This window comes from Hylobates moloch, unplaced genomic scaffold (assembly GCF_009828535.3).
Source record: "Hylobates moloch isolate HMO894 unplaced genomic scaffold, HMol_V3 SCAFFOLD_8, whole genome shotgun sequence".
Classification (NCBI taxonomy): Eukaryota; Metazoa; Chordata; class Mammalia; order Primates; family Hylobatidae; genus Hylobates; species Hylobates moloch.
Window position 1 is genome coordinate 27,982,751 of NW_026652283.1, and position 15,678 is coordinate 27,998,428.

The window sequence follows — 15,678 nt, forward strand, 5'->3', positions numbered from 1 at the left end:
ACTGTTGTGGGGTTGGGGGAGGGGGGAGGGACAGCATTAGGAGATATACCTAATGCTAAATGACGAGCTAATGGGTGCAGGAAATCAACATGGCACATGGATACATATGTAACAAACCTGCACATTGTGCACATGTACCCTAAAACCTAAAGTATAATAAAAAATAAATAAATAAATAAATAAATAAAAAATAAAAAATATTTGAAAAAAATTTAAAACTGCACTCCAGCCTGAGCAACAGAGCGAGACTCTGTCTCAAAAAAATAAACAAATAAATAAATAAAATCTAAAACATAAAAATTTAAAAGCCCTTCTTAGCTCATGAACTATACAAAAACAGGTAGTAGGCTGGATTTGGTATATAAGCTGTAGTTTGCCTACCACTGCAGTAAACCTTTGTTCTGTTATACACTGACATTCAACATAAAGTATACTAAAAGCTTGCTCAATAAAGCATTTCCTGATGCACTAGAATGATTGGTAGTTTGGTCTCATAAATTCTTCTGTGTTCACAGTGAAGTATATTACCTCAAGCTTACTACTAAAAAGAAGATCTACTGTCATAAATTATTCCTAGCTCCAATCATATTGTCAGTCTAACAGTGTTCCTACTATTATTTTCAAACAAACAAATTCAGAGAAGTTTTTCTGAATAACTAAATTACAATACTACACGCTGAATATCCCTTATCCAAAATGCTTGCGATCAGAAGTTTCAAATTTTAGATTTTAGAATACGTACATTTTATTTGCCAGGGAGGCCTCCCTAATCTGAAATCCGAAACACTCTTAAGCATTTCCTTTGAGCATCGTGTTGACAATGCTCAAATTTGGAGTATTTTGAATTCTCCAAATCTGGAGCATTTTGAATTTCAGATTTTCAGATAAGGGATGCTCAGCCTACACATTTTACTTCAATGATCTCTCTCACCACCCAGGATTTTACTCTGAGAGGAATAGAGAGCTGTTTTAAATAATATTTCCTTCTTTTTTTGTTGTTAACAGGTATGTTCATTTTATGAAATAACAGCATAAGTGAGCATCTTCTTCAAAAAATTAAATTTAAAAATCAAATTAAATCACCCTAATACAGGTGACTATAGTTATCTGACACTTGTTAAAACTCTGCATAGGGAGGATGGATATTCAGCATTTACCTATTTCTTTTCTGGGGTATTTTCTACCCTATCAGACAAGAATCTAGCCTGAATGACTTTCAGTGGAGGAAAAGTTGTTCTGAAAACTGGAGGGGGATGAAGAGAGGCATTTTGAGTTGTCAGAATTATTGGGAAGGGGTTGCTATTGGGATTTACTGGACAACAGCCACAGAAACAAGGCATCCTGCAATGAAACTGACAGTCTCACACAAAAAAGAATCATTCCAGATTTTGCCTGACTTTCAAATGCTCTAAGAGATACTCATGTACATGAAAAGCCTATTATAATAATCTGAGTCTAGAACTGAACCCCATTTAGCTATATAAAGTTGTAGTTTTAATATACACTAAATTTCCCAGAAAACTAAGGGAAGCTTATATTCTGTTTTGTTTAATATTACAAAGAGGTATTCCTATTTCTGAATATCATCTCATCAACGGAAATGTCACTCGTGGTATCTGAGTAGCCAATACATCTGTTTCAGTCTGCATTTGTAGCAATTATACACTTAAAAATTCTACATGTAAGTGGCAAGCATCTGCCTACTTCATTATGTCTTCTTGTGTATTCACGCTCAAGCATATTGAAATACGTATTATGTTACAAATTATGTTCCTTTTATTACTCTTTTATATAACAGTTGAGATTGACATTGTGTCTGAGAGGTAATATGAGTAACCTTCAAAAAGATCAATACTGAACTTGACAAATGTACCACTAAAAATTAGGAGCGGGTTTACAGGATATCCCTGAGATGACAAGATATGAACCAAATGCTTTTCCACTTGGCCTCTCTGATAGTGTGAGTTACCACCTGGGAAGGAAAGTGAAATTGTGAAAAGACCAAAAACAAATTTTAAAAAGGGACATAATACAGAGTCTGATTATAATATTTGTCAAAATTTCCCTCTTTTGAGTTGGTCATGAACTAGAATATTGTTTGTATCCAAAGGTGCAATAAAATCTTCTAAATTTCTTTAAGCTACGATTTCAAGACATTCCAAGGTTCCCAGCAACAGGTTGAGTTGGAGATAGGTAACAGTAACAAAACAACAAAACATAAATTTCAAGAGATAACGAAGAAAAAAATAAATATTTGATCTGACTATTGTAAATACTGAAATACTTTTTCATAGAAATCTAATGTTATCTCTGTATGTATTTTATAAACTTCCAGCCATGATCTTTCCTGCTGTATGCCCTTCCCTCCTTTATATATTAAATTCCTCCTCTTCTCCTAGTGTTCAAAGGTCTTCCTCAATAACATCTCCACTGACTTGCAGCATAAGTTTAATACCTTGTTAAATAGTCTCTTATCAGCCATGCTTCTCCTTTACAGGCTCAATACAACTATAATTAAATAATTATTAACGTATTCACTGCTTAAGTGTGGATTTTCTTATAGAATGTCAGGCCTATTTAAAATAACGAGTCATATTTATACTGTATAGTTTGGAATAAAATAAATAAAAAAGGGCAAAAACCCTTCATTTTTTTCTTCACTGTTTATCCTTAGTTTCTAGCATGGTATTTGCACATAGCAAGTACTCAAAAAATGTCTTGTACAATATTGTTCAGTTCAGCACTCTATATAGAAAAGAAGGGAGGGAAAGATGGATGGATCTATTTATTCATTCCAAAATTTAACAAGTGTTTATGACAATTTCTGTGCTGAGTGCTGCTCGTATTTTTCCTTAACTTTTACCTAATTTAACTTTATTCTAGACACTGCTAATTTCTAACTTTATCAAAACACTTGTCTAGGATTAGTCAGGAATTACATTTTGATGAGGACCACCAAAACGTTAAGACAAAAACCTAATACCATACCAAAAAAAAAGAAAAAATTAATGAAATGTCTAGGTAAGAGCTCTCTGGCCACTAAAACCTGGCAAGTAGAAGGTTGTAACTGATATTTACCTACAATTCAGTTACTTTAATATACAAAACATGACATGACTGCTTTACTTTTGTTTTGAAGTAGTTTTTAAAGTTAGTAGTCTTCTCTATCCTGAGACTGAAGCCCCAGACAACAATCTCAAGACATTAAAAATACATATACACAATATTTTAAGCAACCCTTTAGTAGTTAGCTGTATTTATTTGATTAGCAAAGTATTTACTTTTATTTTTTTTTTTTTTGGATACAGAGTTTTGCTTGTCGCCCAGGCTGTAGTGCAGTAGCGCGATCTCGGCTCACTACAACCTCCGCCTCCTGGGTTCAAGCGATTCTCCTGCCTCAGCCTCTGGAGTATCTGGGATTACAGGTGCCTGCCACCACACCCAGCTAATTTTTTGTATTTTTAGTAGAGATAAGGTTTCGACATGTTGGTAAGGCAGGTCTTGAACTCTTGACCTCAGGTGATCCACCCGCCTCGGCCTCCCAAAGTGCTGGGATTACAGGCGTGAGCCACCAGCCAGAATTTACTTTTAACCAAGCTCCAACTTTGTCTAAAGTATTTTCAGTAAGTGAAAAGAACATACTTGCCCACTGTTATGTGAAAATTCCCTGCTACTTTATTGACATATAGATGGCCATGAATTCTGCATGCATCTGGAGACTGTGATGAATCATCTTCTCTGTTAAAATAAGATATATTATTTAAAGCACATTTAATATAGTTACCATTTTATGATGGGAAAAATGTATATAGAAAAAAAAATCCCTAAAGATCATTTTTTAGGTAATATTCTAAATGTTAAAAATAGAATAGCAGTTTCCTGAAGTCTAGACATTTATAAAAATTATACATCTATAAAATGGGAAAAAAGTATTTAATACCTATTACATTTACATAAATTTGAAATTCCATGGTTCTTCAACTCTAACCAGAGGACTAAGTCCAGGGACAGAAGACTAAAACAAAAGAATTAGTCCAAAAAGACATATTTTCTTCATTTATTTCTGGTACTGTAGCAGGGAGAAGGAGGGAGGGCAGAAATATGATTGAGGTAAAGGAAAGGCATGCCACCTAAATTCAAAGAGACAGTGATATTTTCTTCCTAAGCAAATGTAAAATCTTGTATATTTTTATTATGTTTATGACTATAGCATTTCCAAATATCCACTAATCTTTTTTTTTTTTCTTTTGAGACAGAGTCTTGCTCTGCTACCCAGGCTGGAGTGCAGTGGTGCAATCTTGGCTCGCTGTAACCTCCGCCTCCTGGGTTCAAGCTATTCTCCTGCCTCAGCCACCCAAGTAGCTGGGACTACATACATGCACCCACCACACCCGGCTAATTTTTTTGTATTTTTAGTAGGGACGGAGTTTCACCATGTTGGTCAGGCTGGTCTCGAACCCCTGACCTCAAATGATCTGCCCACCTTGGCCTCCCAAAGTGCTGGAATTACAGACGTGAGCCACTGCACCCAGCCTCTAATCTTTTTTTTTTTTTTTTTTTTGAGACGGAGTCTCGCTCTGTCACCCAGGCTCTCTGATCTTTAAAATACAAAAACGTGAAATAAAACAAAATTTCTAACCAAAGCTTATATCTATATCCTCAAAATAGTAAATGAAACTAATTTTTCTTAAAACTCAATATAATTTTATGTGGGGGTATACCATGCATAAAAAAGAAAATTAAATGCAAATAAATATTTGTGATAATCCTGATCAAAATCACAGGCTATAAATTTAAGAGCAAAAGGCGTCTTTATAGTACAGAATGATCTATTTTCCCTTCCTAAGAAAAATAAGATTCAGAAAACTAAACCAACACTTTAGTTTTAACTATGTCAAAGTAAATTCATAAGAAAGAGTTGCACATTTAAAATACAGATCTTACCTTGGTGGGAGAGCTGTTGATGCACTTTTAAAAGCACTTTTAAATATCACATCTTGAAGTGAATGCTCTTCTTGTAGCCTACTCTGAATCAGCTGCAGCATCCTAAATAAGAAAGAAACAATAATTTAGAACTACAGAAAGGTACACAAAGAGAGGTGACACTTATTCAAAAATGACAATGTTTAGCTGACTTAGTTAAACCATACATTTATTATTATAGGATTTCATATTCTAAAATAACATACCAAGTTTTCTTTGGTCCTTTCCTTGAAAGCAAGTGAGGCAGGGTGGCTAGAGGTCTAATAGCTGAGCTCCATAAGCCTGTTTGATCCCATCAGTAATGGATGTGCAGTCAGGACCACCAAAGTAGGGCTTCTACTCACTTAAGTATCTCAATTCATCTTTCATGCATACATGCACAATTACAAAATTCTTATCTTTGTCAGACATTGAATGAAACATTGTAGATACAAAGAGTAGGACAAATAAGGGGCTACACAATGGACTTGATGGACTTGAAGTGGTACATTACTCAGTACAAACTCATACCGCAAGTAACTGATTTTCATTATAAAAATTTTTCTCTCTACAATACTTCTACCATTGAGCCATGTTAACTCCTACAATTTTCAGCAATAATTTTGTCATTAGATGTAGTCCTATTTTATCTCTTTTAATTCTATTTCTTTAAATAACTAATATTCCAAATCATCTGTAGTAAAGTTCAAACTTGGTAAATACAAATATTATACACAGTGGGAAGGGAAGAATAAATAGGCAGAGCACAGAAAATTTTTACAGCAGTGAAATCATTCTGTATGGCAGTATGGTAGATACATGTCATTATACATTTGTCAGAACTCACAGAATGTACGTTCAACACCAAGAATGAACTCTAATATAAACTATGGTGATGATGATGTGTCAACATAGGTTCACTGATTATAACAACTATATCTAATCTGATGCAAGTTGTTGATAATGGGGGAACCTGTAGGGGGACGGATATATGGGAACACTACTTTCTGCTCAATTTTGCTGTGAGCCTAACTATTCTAAAAGAAAAACACATACATGTAACTTGGAAAAAAGTTATAAACATAGGTACTCACAAAAAGAAAGCAAATGTGAATCTCATAATACTTTACCATCCCACCATAATGATAAAATAAGTACTTTCTAGATGTGCAAGCAGAAGATGAAAAACTTATGCATCATCTATCTAGAAAATTAGTATAACAGGCCTATGTAAAATAACAAGTCATATTTATACTGTATAGTGTGGAATAAAATAAATCTGAAATCTAGACATAAAAAGTAGAAACCAGAAAAGTTCTGTCCAGGGTTTGAAATCTACAGTTAAAGAAAGATTAATTGTGATCTTAAATATTTTAAGAAAGTATTATAGAACACCAATTGAGAGAAAATTTAAATCTCTTAGAAAATTCTAGAAGTAAAGAACATTTTGGTATGAACATTAGTTAGGAAAATATATACCTTGGGTATCTCTAGGCCATTCAAGAGCTATTCAATAATGTTTAGAATCAGAACGTGATAATCTAAGATGCTTCAAGAAGCCAGATCCCATCTTCAGATTCAAACATTTAAAGACTTAAAATCTTTGGATTCAATGCCAGCAGAAATGGAAATCTTCACTTTTTTGTGTGTGTCTTGTAATTCGAGAGTTCAACTTTTGAAGCATGGCAGTGATCAAGGAGTTTGATGACAACAAACTATACATAAGTGTATATGTATGTATATATTATGTGTGTGTTTATGAAAAAAATTGCTGCCTTCACTGTGCCAATAAATATCCCAGCCTATATTCCACACATGAAGGTGTGCAGAAGACTACTATGATGGCAAATGTATATCATCTTAATAGTAAAAATACAATCTCTTCTCCCACTTATTACTAGTTTCGAGCACTGAAAAAAATTCTAAATGAAAGGAGAAATCTCACTTTAATGTTTCTGGATGAAAGTAAAGTATTTCATCTGTGGATGGCTTTCTACTAAAAATTCTAAGAGCCCAGAGACAACTAATATTCAGTGCTTTTGTTCACCCACATTCAATTTCAACTTTCATATAAAAACTCCCTCAAGTGGTGAAACTGGAAATTAAAAGAGAAAGACCCCTGGAATACACTTAGGGACTAGGAAAAAAAAAAATGGGTAAAGAAAAATTTTTTGGAATAATCTTAAACTATATAAAGCCCTTATAAGTGCAAGACATAACCTAGAAAATAAAAAGCAATATATGGGGGTGGGAGACGGAAACACTTATAACAAAGTACTATTTTATTTAATTTAAAAATAATTCCTATAAGAAAACTAACCAAGGAAAATAGGCATATAGGCAAACATTTTCACAAAAAAAATACAAATGAGGAAAAAAAAAACTCAGTCAATTGATTCATAAAGAAATGTTAATAAAAGAATAGTATCAATTTTCACCCATCAAACTGGCATACATTTAAAAAAATTCTAGGTATTCCTGTTGTTGGTGAGGTTGTACAGAAACAAGTACTCTAATATTGCCCTTTGGAGTATAAGTGAAATAATTTGGGAGGATATAGGCACTATCAAAATGTTAAGTATCCTCAGAGAAAGAAATTCTATTTCTAGAAATACGCACACACACAAACATGTACAGAATTAGGTTTAAGAATGTTCCTTGAGAATTGCTTTTAATATTAGAATTCTGAAAGCAATCTAAATACCCATCAATAAGGATCCAATTAAATAAACTACAATCTACCCATAAAATAGACCATTATATATACAGAAATGAATCCAAAATATGTTACGTGGAAAAAATCAACTTATTTCTGTATATATATTTCTGTATTTTTATATATAACACATTATGAAACTATATAAATATGATATATTATAATATATAACAAACAAACTTTTATATATTACAAAATATATACTATTATATATGATATATACGAACTATAGAATTATATACTATATATTATATAGATTATATGTAAGAATTATCATAATTTTGTATATATATATATACACAGAAATACATACAATATACATATTATATACATACACAGAAAATGTCTGTCTAGAAGGCTACCCAAGAAACTTATCACTGGTTATTACTGCTAGTCAGTGGCATTAGTTTACAGAAAGAGAAGGGGGCTTTTACATTTACTTTGTATCTGGGTGCCCAATCTTTTGGCTTCCCTGGGCCACATTGTAAGAAGAATTATCTTGGGCCACACATAAAACACACTAACTATAGCTGATCAGTTAAAAAAAAAAAAAAAATCACAAAAAAATCTCCTAATTTTTTCAGAAAGTTTACAAATTTGTGGCCAGGCACAGTGGCTCATGCCTGTAATCCCAGCCCTCTGGGAGGCCGACATGGGCGGATCACTTCAGTTCAGGAGTTCAAGACCAGCCTAGTCAACATGGTGAAACCCTATCTCCACTAAAAGTACAAAAAATTAGCTAGGCGTGGTGGTGTGTGCCCGTAGTATGTGCCAGCTACTCAGGCGGCTGAGGCAGGAGAATCGCTTCAACCTGTGAGGCAGGGGTTGCAGTGAGCCAAGATTGCGCCACTGTACTCCAGCCAGGGCGAGAGTGAGACTCTGTCTCAAAAAAAAAAAAAAAGTTTACAAATTTGTGTTAAGCTACATTCAAAGCCTTCCTGTGGGGCTGCAGTCTGGACAATCTTGCTTTATATAATTTCTATTCAAATTGAATTTTTAAAATGATCATATATTACTTTTGTAATCAAAAAATGTAAATAGTTGATACCATTTTAAATAAAAACTAAAACTTATGAATCAAAGTTTATCGGAGAAAAGATTATGCATGACTTTCATAAGATCTGATGGTTTTTGAAATTGTAAGGATTATATTATATACCAAATTCTGCTAAAAATTCATCCAAAGAAATCCCTAGAGAAATGTGTTAATCTATAGTTTACAATAGACAAAATATGACTTAGATTTCTATAGACCACAATACATTGTTCTCTTATTACCTCTGCCACTCTTTCTGCTGTGGTGAAAGATCAAATACTGTCTGAAATGAAAGAAAACATAATCACTAGCATTGTCAAATTCTCTTGGCTTTTACATCACAATTTAAAAATTTTTTCTTTGAGCAAGAAACATAAACTTATAGTGTTGTTAAAAACAAGTATTCATGTTTACATTCAACTTTATAAGTCAAATTAAAATTTTAATGTGCTATCTTTACTGAAAAATAGCATAAATAAATTTTATGAATCACAAATATTTTCCTGTTACAGTTACCGACATTTACAGGAATATACGCAAGTTGACAATTTATCATATGTACGAAATGGTATCTTAGGGCTTAAAATCATTTAAATGATGCTAGCGTGAAATTCGCAAGTATTGGGGTAGAAAATGACATACAGAGTTATATTCAAGCATCCAAAGCCCAAATTCTTGCTGGTAAAATACAATAATAAAATCAACAATTTTTGAAATGAGTTTAAAAATAGCACAACAATTCCCAAATGCGTTGATCAACAAAAAACTACTTAAGAAATTTTATCTAGGCATGATCACAGTCAGACTTGGCTACTTGCAGAGTCAGAGAAAAATATGCAAACTTCTCATAGTAGCTATATCCACAATTTAATTTTGCAACAATAATCCACTTTTCGGCCGGGCATGATGGCTCACGCCTGTAATCCTAGCACTTTGGGAGGCCAAGACAGGCGGATTGCCTGAGCTCAGGAGTTCAAGACCAGCCTGGGCAACATGGTGAAACCCTGTCTCTACTAAAATACAAAAAAAACCCTGTCTGTACTAAAATACAAAAAATCAGCCGATGGTAGGCACTTGTAATCCCAGCTACTCAAGAGGCTGAAGCACGAGAATTGCTTGAACCTGGGAGGTGGAGGTTGCAGTGAGCAGAGATCTTGCCAGTGCACTCAGTCTGGGACACAAGTGAAACTCCGTTTCAAAAAAAAAATCCACTTTTCTAGTCCTAGTTCACAGCTCTACTTCTGTCACTTTCTAATTTAATTATATCAATCTGGAACCTGCCTCTCCCGTAACTGTGAGAGCCTCATGTCTAAGTTTTATACAACCATATGCTTCAAGTTAAATTGTCCCAATCTTTCTGATGTTTCCTTTGATTACACCTCCTGAGGAATTTGCCTAAAGCATGCTACCAAACCTTTTTCACATTATAGCACACAAGGAAAATGCTACCATCTATAAAACACACCACAGCAAACCAATAAGGCTGTTTGCAGGTACTCTCCAGCTAAAGTATAAATAAAACGATTGACAGTGGGAACTATATGATTTTTCCTTTGAATTCCATAACCTTCTTTGTACAATGTTTACTTAGCACAAAGGTATAAAGAAACTACTTTGCTAGGCCCTATGCTAATTCATTATCTCACTTAACCTTCCTAACAACCTCGTGAATTTGTTACTCCTCTTCCCTTTTTGCACATGAGGAAGCAGGACCTCAAAAAGTTACAAACTTTCCAAAATCACAGATGGTAAGTAAAAACAAATTTAGCTCTATCAGATTTCTTACTCTCCCACCTTTTAAAAATTCTTCTTGTCTTTAAATAGTAACTAAATGCAATAGAAATAGCAGAATAGTAACTATCATAGCATATTTTATGATCATGGCTTGTAAACTAGAAAAGTTATCAGGGCTAGGTTTTTAATATTCAGAGTGCATATTAAAATAATGAGTGAAAAGTTTTTAAGTTAAAATGATATTTTTAATAATTTTATATTAAAAATAATAATTCTTTAATGCTTTTATACAAATTAGGACAAAGGAATGGTTTCCTAAAAGCATTGTTAAACACTTTAAATATTACTGATGAAAAGTATACAATTAAATATTTTGAAGTTCTTAACTTTCTCATTAAGATACAACTTTTAATTATAACAATTTAAATAAAATTTTCCTGCTCCATAAACTACTGGAAGAGATGGCAGAAACTGTTTACAATGAAAACAGTCAACAATACTGTCCCAACTGCATAATTCTAACATATCACTATTGCCGAAAACCTGCAAAGCATTTTGCAATACATTTTGAGAACTACAAAGATGAAAGAATGAAATTAATGATTCTCAAGAGCTTAAAATCCAGCTAGAAAGATAAGAGATGTGGGGGGGGGGGGAGGAAAAAAAAAGGCATCTCATTAAATGTGAAAAAAAAAAAAAAAAAAAGAGAGTGACCACAACAGTTAGAATATGAACAGAATGCTAGAGAAAGTGTAAGTGACTTTTAGAGGATACATTCAAGATTATAATACATAAACAATAATTCTCAGCGTCCAAAAGAAACATAAAAATGAGGATGCAATCTTTATTATCATCTTAAATCATTTTAAATTAATATTCATATGTTGTAAACTTTCATGAATTTATACGAGACCACATACAAATGAAACCAAATTGAGAAAGAGCACAAAATAAGTTTATTTCATAGCATAGAAAAACCCATGTGAAAGGGATTTTCCCAGTTCAGAGCAACAGAGAAAATGGGTAATAAAAGATAACAGCAGAAGATACAGGCAGTCATGCTAGACTCCACAAAACATACCTACACATTCTTGCCGTAAAATAAATCTCAAAAAGTCCCTCCTCAACAGAATGGAGAATCCAGAAATAAAGCTGCACACCTACAGCCATTCGATCTTTGACAAAATCAACAAAAATAAGCAATGGGGAAAGGACTCTCTATTCAATAAATGGTGCTGGGAGAGCTGGATAGCCATATGCAGAATGAAACTGGGCCCAGATCTTTCACCATATACAAAAATTAACTCGAGATGGGTAAAGATTTACATGACCTTAAACTATAAGAATCCTAGAAGAAAACCTAGAAGACACCATTGTGGGCATCACTCTTGGGAAAGAATTTATGACTATGTCCCCACAAGCAATTGCAACAAAAACAAAAATTGAAAAGTGGGAGCTAATTAAACTAAAGAGCTTCTGCACAGAAAACAAAAACAAAAACTACCAACAGAGTAAACAGACAACCTACAGAATGGGAGAAAATATTCACAAACTATGCATCTGATAAAGGTCTAATATCCAGAATCTATACGGAATTTAAATAATTGAACATGTAAAAAACAACCCCATTAAAAAGTCGGCAAAGGACATGAACATACACTTCTCAAAAGATATACAAGTGGTCAACAAACATGAAGAAATGCTCCATGTCAGTAATCATAAGACAAATGCAAATCAAAACCACAATGAGAGGCCATCTCACGCCAGTCAGAATGACTATTACTAAAGAGTCAAAAACAATAAAAAATAAAAAACCCATGTTGGAGAGGGTGTGGAGAAAAGGGAACACTTATATGCTGCTGGTAAAAATGGAAATTAGCTCAGCCACTGTGGACAGCAGTTTGGAGAGTTCTCAAAGAAAGTACAATATTATTTAACCCAGCAATCCCATTAATGGGTATATACTCAAAGGAAAATAAATCATTGTATGAAAAAGGCACATGCACTCCGATCTTTATTGCAGCACCATTCACAATAGCGAATACATGGAATCAACCTAGGTACCCATCAATGGTACATGGGATAAAGAAAATGTGGTATACATGCACCAGGGAATACTACGCAGCCATAAAAAAGAAGAAACTTTTATCCTTTGCAGCAACATGAACGCAGCTGGAGGCAATAATCCTAAGCAAATAAATGGCAGGACAGAAAACCATACACCACAAGTTCTCATTTATAAGTGGGAGCTAAACGCTGAGTACTCATAGACATAAAAATGGCAACAACAGAAAGTGGGGACTATTAGAGAGGGGAGGCAGGGAGAAGGAAAAGGGTTGAAAAACTACTGGTTATTATGCCCAGTACCTGGGTGATGGGATCAATCATAACCTGAAAATCTCAGCATTATACAACATACTCAGGTAACAAACCTTCACATGTACTCCATGAATCTAAACTAAAAGTTGAAAAAACAGTCCCTCTTCAAAATGATAAACAAAAATAAGGTAAGAATGGCAGAAAATTAAAAAAAAAACAAAGTTAAAATTAAATAAGTATTCTTAAGATAGTATAAAATGTAATACAAATATTAAAGTATCTAATAATAATCACTTAGATCAAAATGAGCAGATAATAGTGTAATATGCTGTCATATATGAATCTGTAAGGTAACTAAGCTCATAAAAAATTACTTCAAAATCAATTTTTTTGAGTGGGAAAATGGGTCAGAAAGTAGAGTCAGAGTGGCAGTAACAAAGTTACTGTTTCTGTAGAAATTTCTATTTAAAATGTATATGTCAAAGGCACATATCAAGTTTGTAACTGTAAACTAAAATTAATTCAATAATCAAAACTGGCCAAGGACTTCATTTTCTTTCCTTTAACCCCCATACATTCAGTCACTTCTAGTCCCCCTCCTTCACCTTCACTCTTCATTTTGCAAATTTGCTAAAGGAAAGGTTCACAATTGTCAATGATTAAGAAAAGGAACTCAAGAACGCATGTGTAAATTTAAGTACCACCATGCCAACAGAGCAACTTTTAGCTGCTGAGGGCCTCATGCTTATTCTCAAAAGCTTCTTCAGGGCTAGTTCTGATCATGACTCATTATCACTGTATCTGCCACTGAAATGTGACAATATTTTCTGATAAATCAACGATGTTATATTCAACTTGTGCTGTGAAGATAATAAGAAAATGTCAGCATTTCACATGCTGAGGGAAATAGAGGCGTAAAGGAGGAAGGAAGTAGTAATGCCCATGACATTTCTCCTCTTAGAAAGATACTGCTTTATTCTTGATTGTAAGAGAAATACAGTTCAAATATTTTAAATACTTAAATTTGGTAATAGTGGAATACAAACAGGACATAAAAGTTTCCAAATTACTAGCGAAAAAGAAAAAAACTCAAAACTAGAAGAAAAGTGAAAAGGAAACTACTGGAAAGTAGTAACAAAAATATAAAAAAAGGTTATAAAACAGACTTTAGACACCTCCAAAATACATCCAAAATGTTAATAATGGTCACCTCAAGATTTTGGTATATAACATAACTTTTCTGTTTTTCCCCCTAAATTTATTACAAAGAATATGGATTACTTTTGAAATAAAATAATTATACTAAAAACTATTTCAGACAAAACTAAAAGCAACTATCAAAACTGTCTTCAAGGGTATTTCAAAAAAACCCGTGTATTTCAAAAAAACCATGTGAATCAAACTTACTGGTTCATAAACTAGACCATCTGCAGATGCAACCATTGTTTCTGCTAAATCCAATACATCCGCTCCAACATCTGCATACAAAAAAGAATTAGAAGTTTTACATTCTATGGCTGGAGGCAAACCATCCCCAACATAAACAAATTAAGACAACAAGACAACGAACAGAAAACTCACCAAGCAAAAGCAAAAAAAAAAAAAAAAAAAAACCTCACCAACTATGTAGAATCACTTCCTATATATTTGTCCAAAAGCTAAAACAGTAGCCTTATATAGCTTTGGTGGAGATTATTCCAAAATGTAATAATGTTTTTTCTACTTCTTACCCAGCAAAAAAAAAAGATAATTAAAAAGGATAAGTGTTACTGAATTGAAGAGCTTTGCAAATATCAGCAAGAACCTAATCACAAGTACTAAGTGGCGCTGAACAAAATATTAATTCCAAGAAATATTTTTAGAGATTAAAAAGAAATTTTAAAGCAATGCTACAAATCAACAAACAGGAAATTTTATTTGGAAAAGGCTAAAATTTAATAGTATTTAAACATCCAAAATAAGGCAGAATATCATATATTCAGAATTACCACTAACTACAAGTTTAAATATAAAGTATTTTTTTATCTCTTAAAACCACTAACATAAGGAAAAATATATTGAAAAGAAAAAGAGATTCAAGGTCATTCTGAGATGGAATCTCACAGAAAATAACCTCTAATTAATTGGGTAAAATTATTTCATACTTTTAAAAATGTAAAAATTTTCTCTGAGTTCTTGGTCTGTAATTTTTAAGCAGTAACTCATAAAATATTTTTCATGCAAAAGCATCCTTATTTTTGAAAACAGTATTGATTCAAACATTCACTATCTGGCATATTAGCATTTTTCCACTTCTACTAGTATAACCAAGTGAGTCCAGTGAAGAAAAAAGAAAAGGGTAACCTATCACCATTAACTTAAAAGAACTGGATCTGTATTTTTAAATGCAAGAGTAAACATAAAGGGTGGTAAACTGAAACAGTGACACAAGGATACGCTTGTGAAACATGAGTATAAAAGCTGGTACTCCAAACAAAAAAAGACAGAAAGGATGTACATAAACTAGAATGCTGATTCACAAACATTTCCTCTAACTTTCTTTTAATTATACTAATGTGAAAGTTTTATCTCTTCTCTGTATGGAAAAGAAACTTGAAGAATATAAGCTGAGGAGTAAAACAATTTGCATTATTAAATAATACCACAGTAAAACTTTAAAATATTATAAAGGAAAAATAAAGTTAAAGTACAACCAGTGGTTTTTGATTGGCAATTGTTTGAACCATAACCTACATGTGGATTCAGCAAGTTGAAGATATACTTACATTGACACTTCATGGCAACAGTAATATCTATATTAATTCTCAATTTGCTGAAAGACAAAATATTAAACATTAGTACCTACCAATTAATCAGCAAAACATGAGAAATATAAATCAACTGATCTATTAAAAACTTGGATTTCAAGCAG

At 33.0% G+C, this 15,678-nt stretch overlaps 1 protein-coding gene across 2 annotated transcripts in view; it reads right to left on the bottom strand.

Annotated features, from left to right (window-relative positions):
- The window catches only part of ERGIC2 (ERGIC and golgi 2), a 42,214-nt gene that overhangs the window by 13,856 nt on the left and 12,680 nt on the right, over positions 1 to 15,678 (bottom strand). For both annotated transcript variants that reach the window (XM_032159931.2, XM_058441963.1), the window contains exons 4-8: positions 15,533 to 15,579; positions 14,175 to 14,245; positions 8,957 to 8,997; positions 4,945 to 5,046; positions 3,643 to 3,738 (exon numbers count right to left, since the gene is read on the bottom strand). In XM_032159931.2, coding sequence (XP_032015822.1) covers positions 3,643 to 3,738; positions 4,945 to 5,046; positions 8,957 to 8,997; positions 14,175 to 14,245; positions 15,533 to 15,579 — 357 coding nt within the window. The remainder of the gene's footprint in view (positions 1 to 3,642; positions 3,739 to 4,944; positions 5,047 to 8,956; positions 8,998 to 14,174; positions 14,246 to 15,532; positions 15,580 to 15,678) is intronic.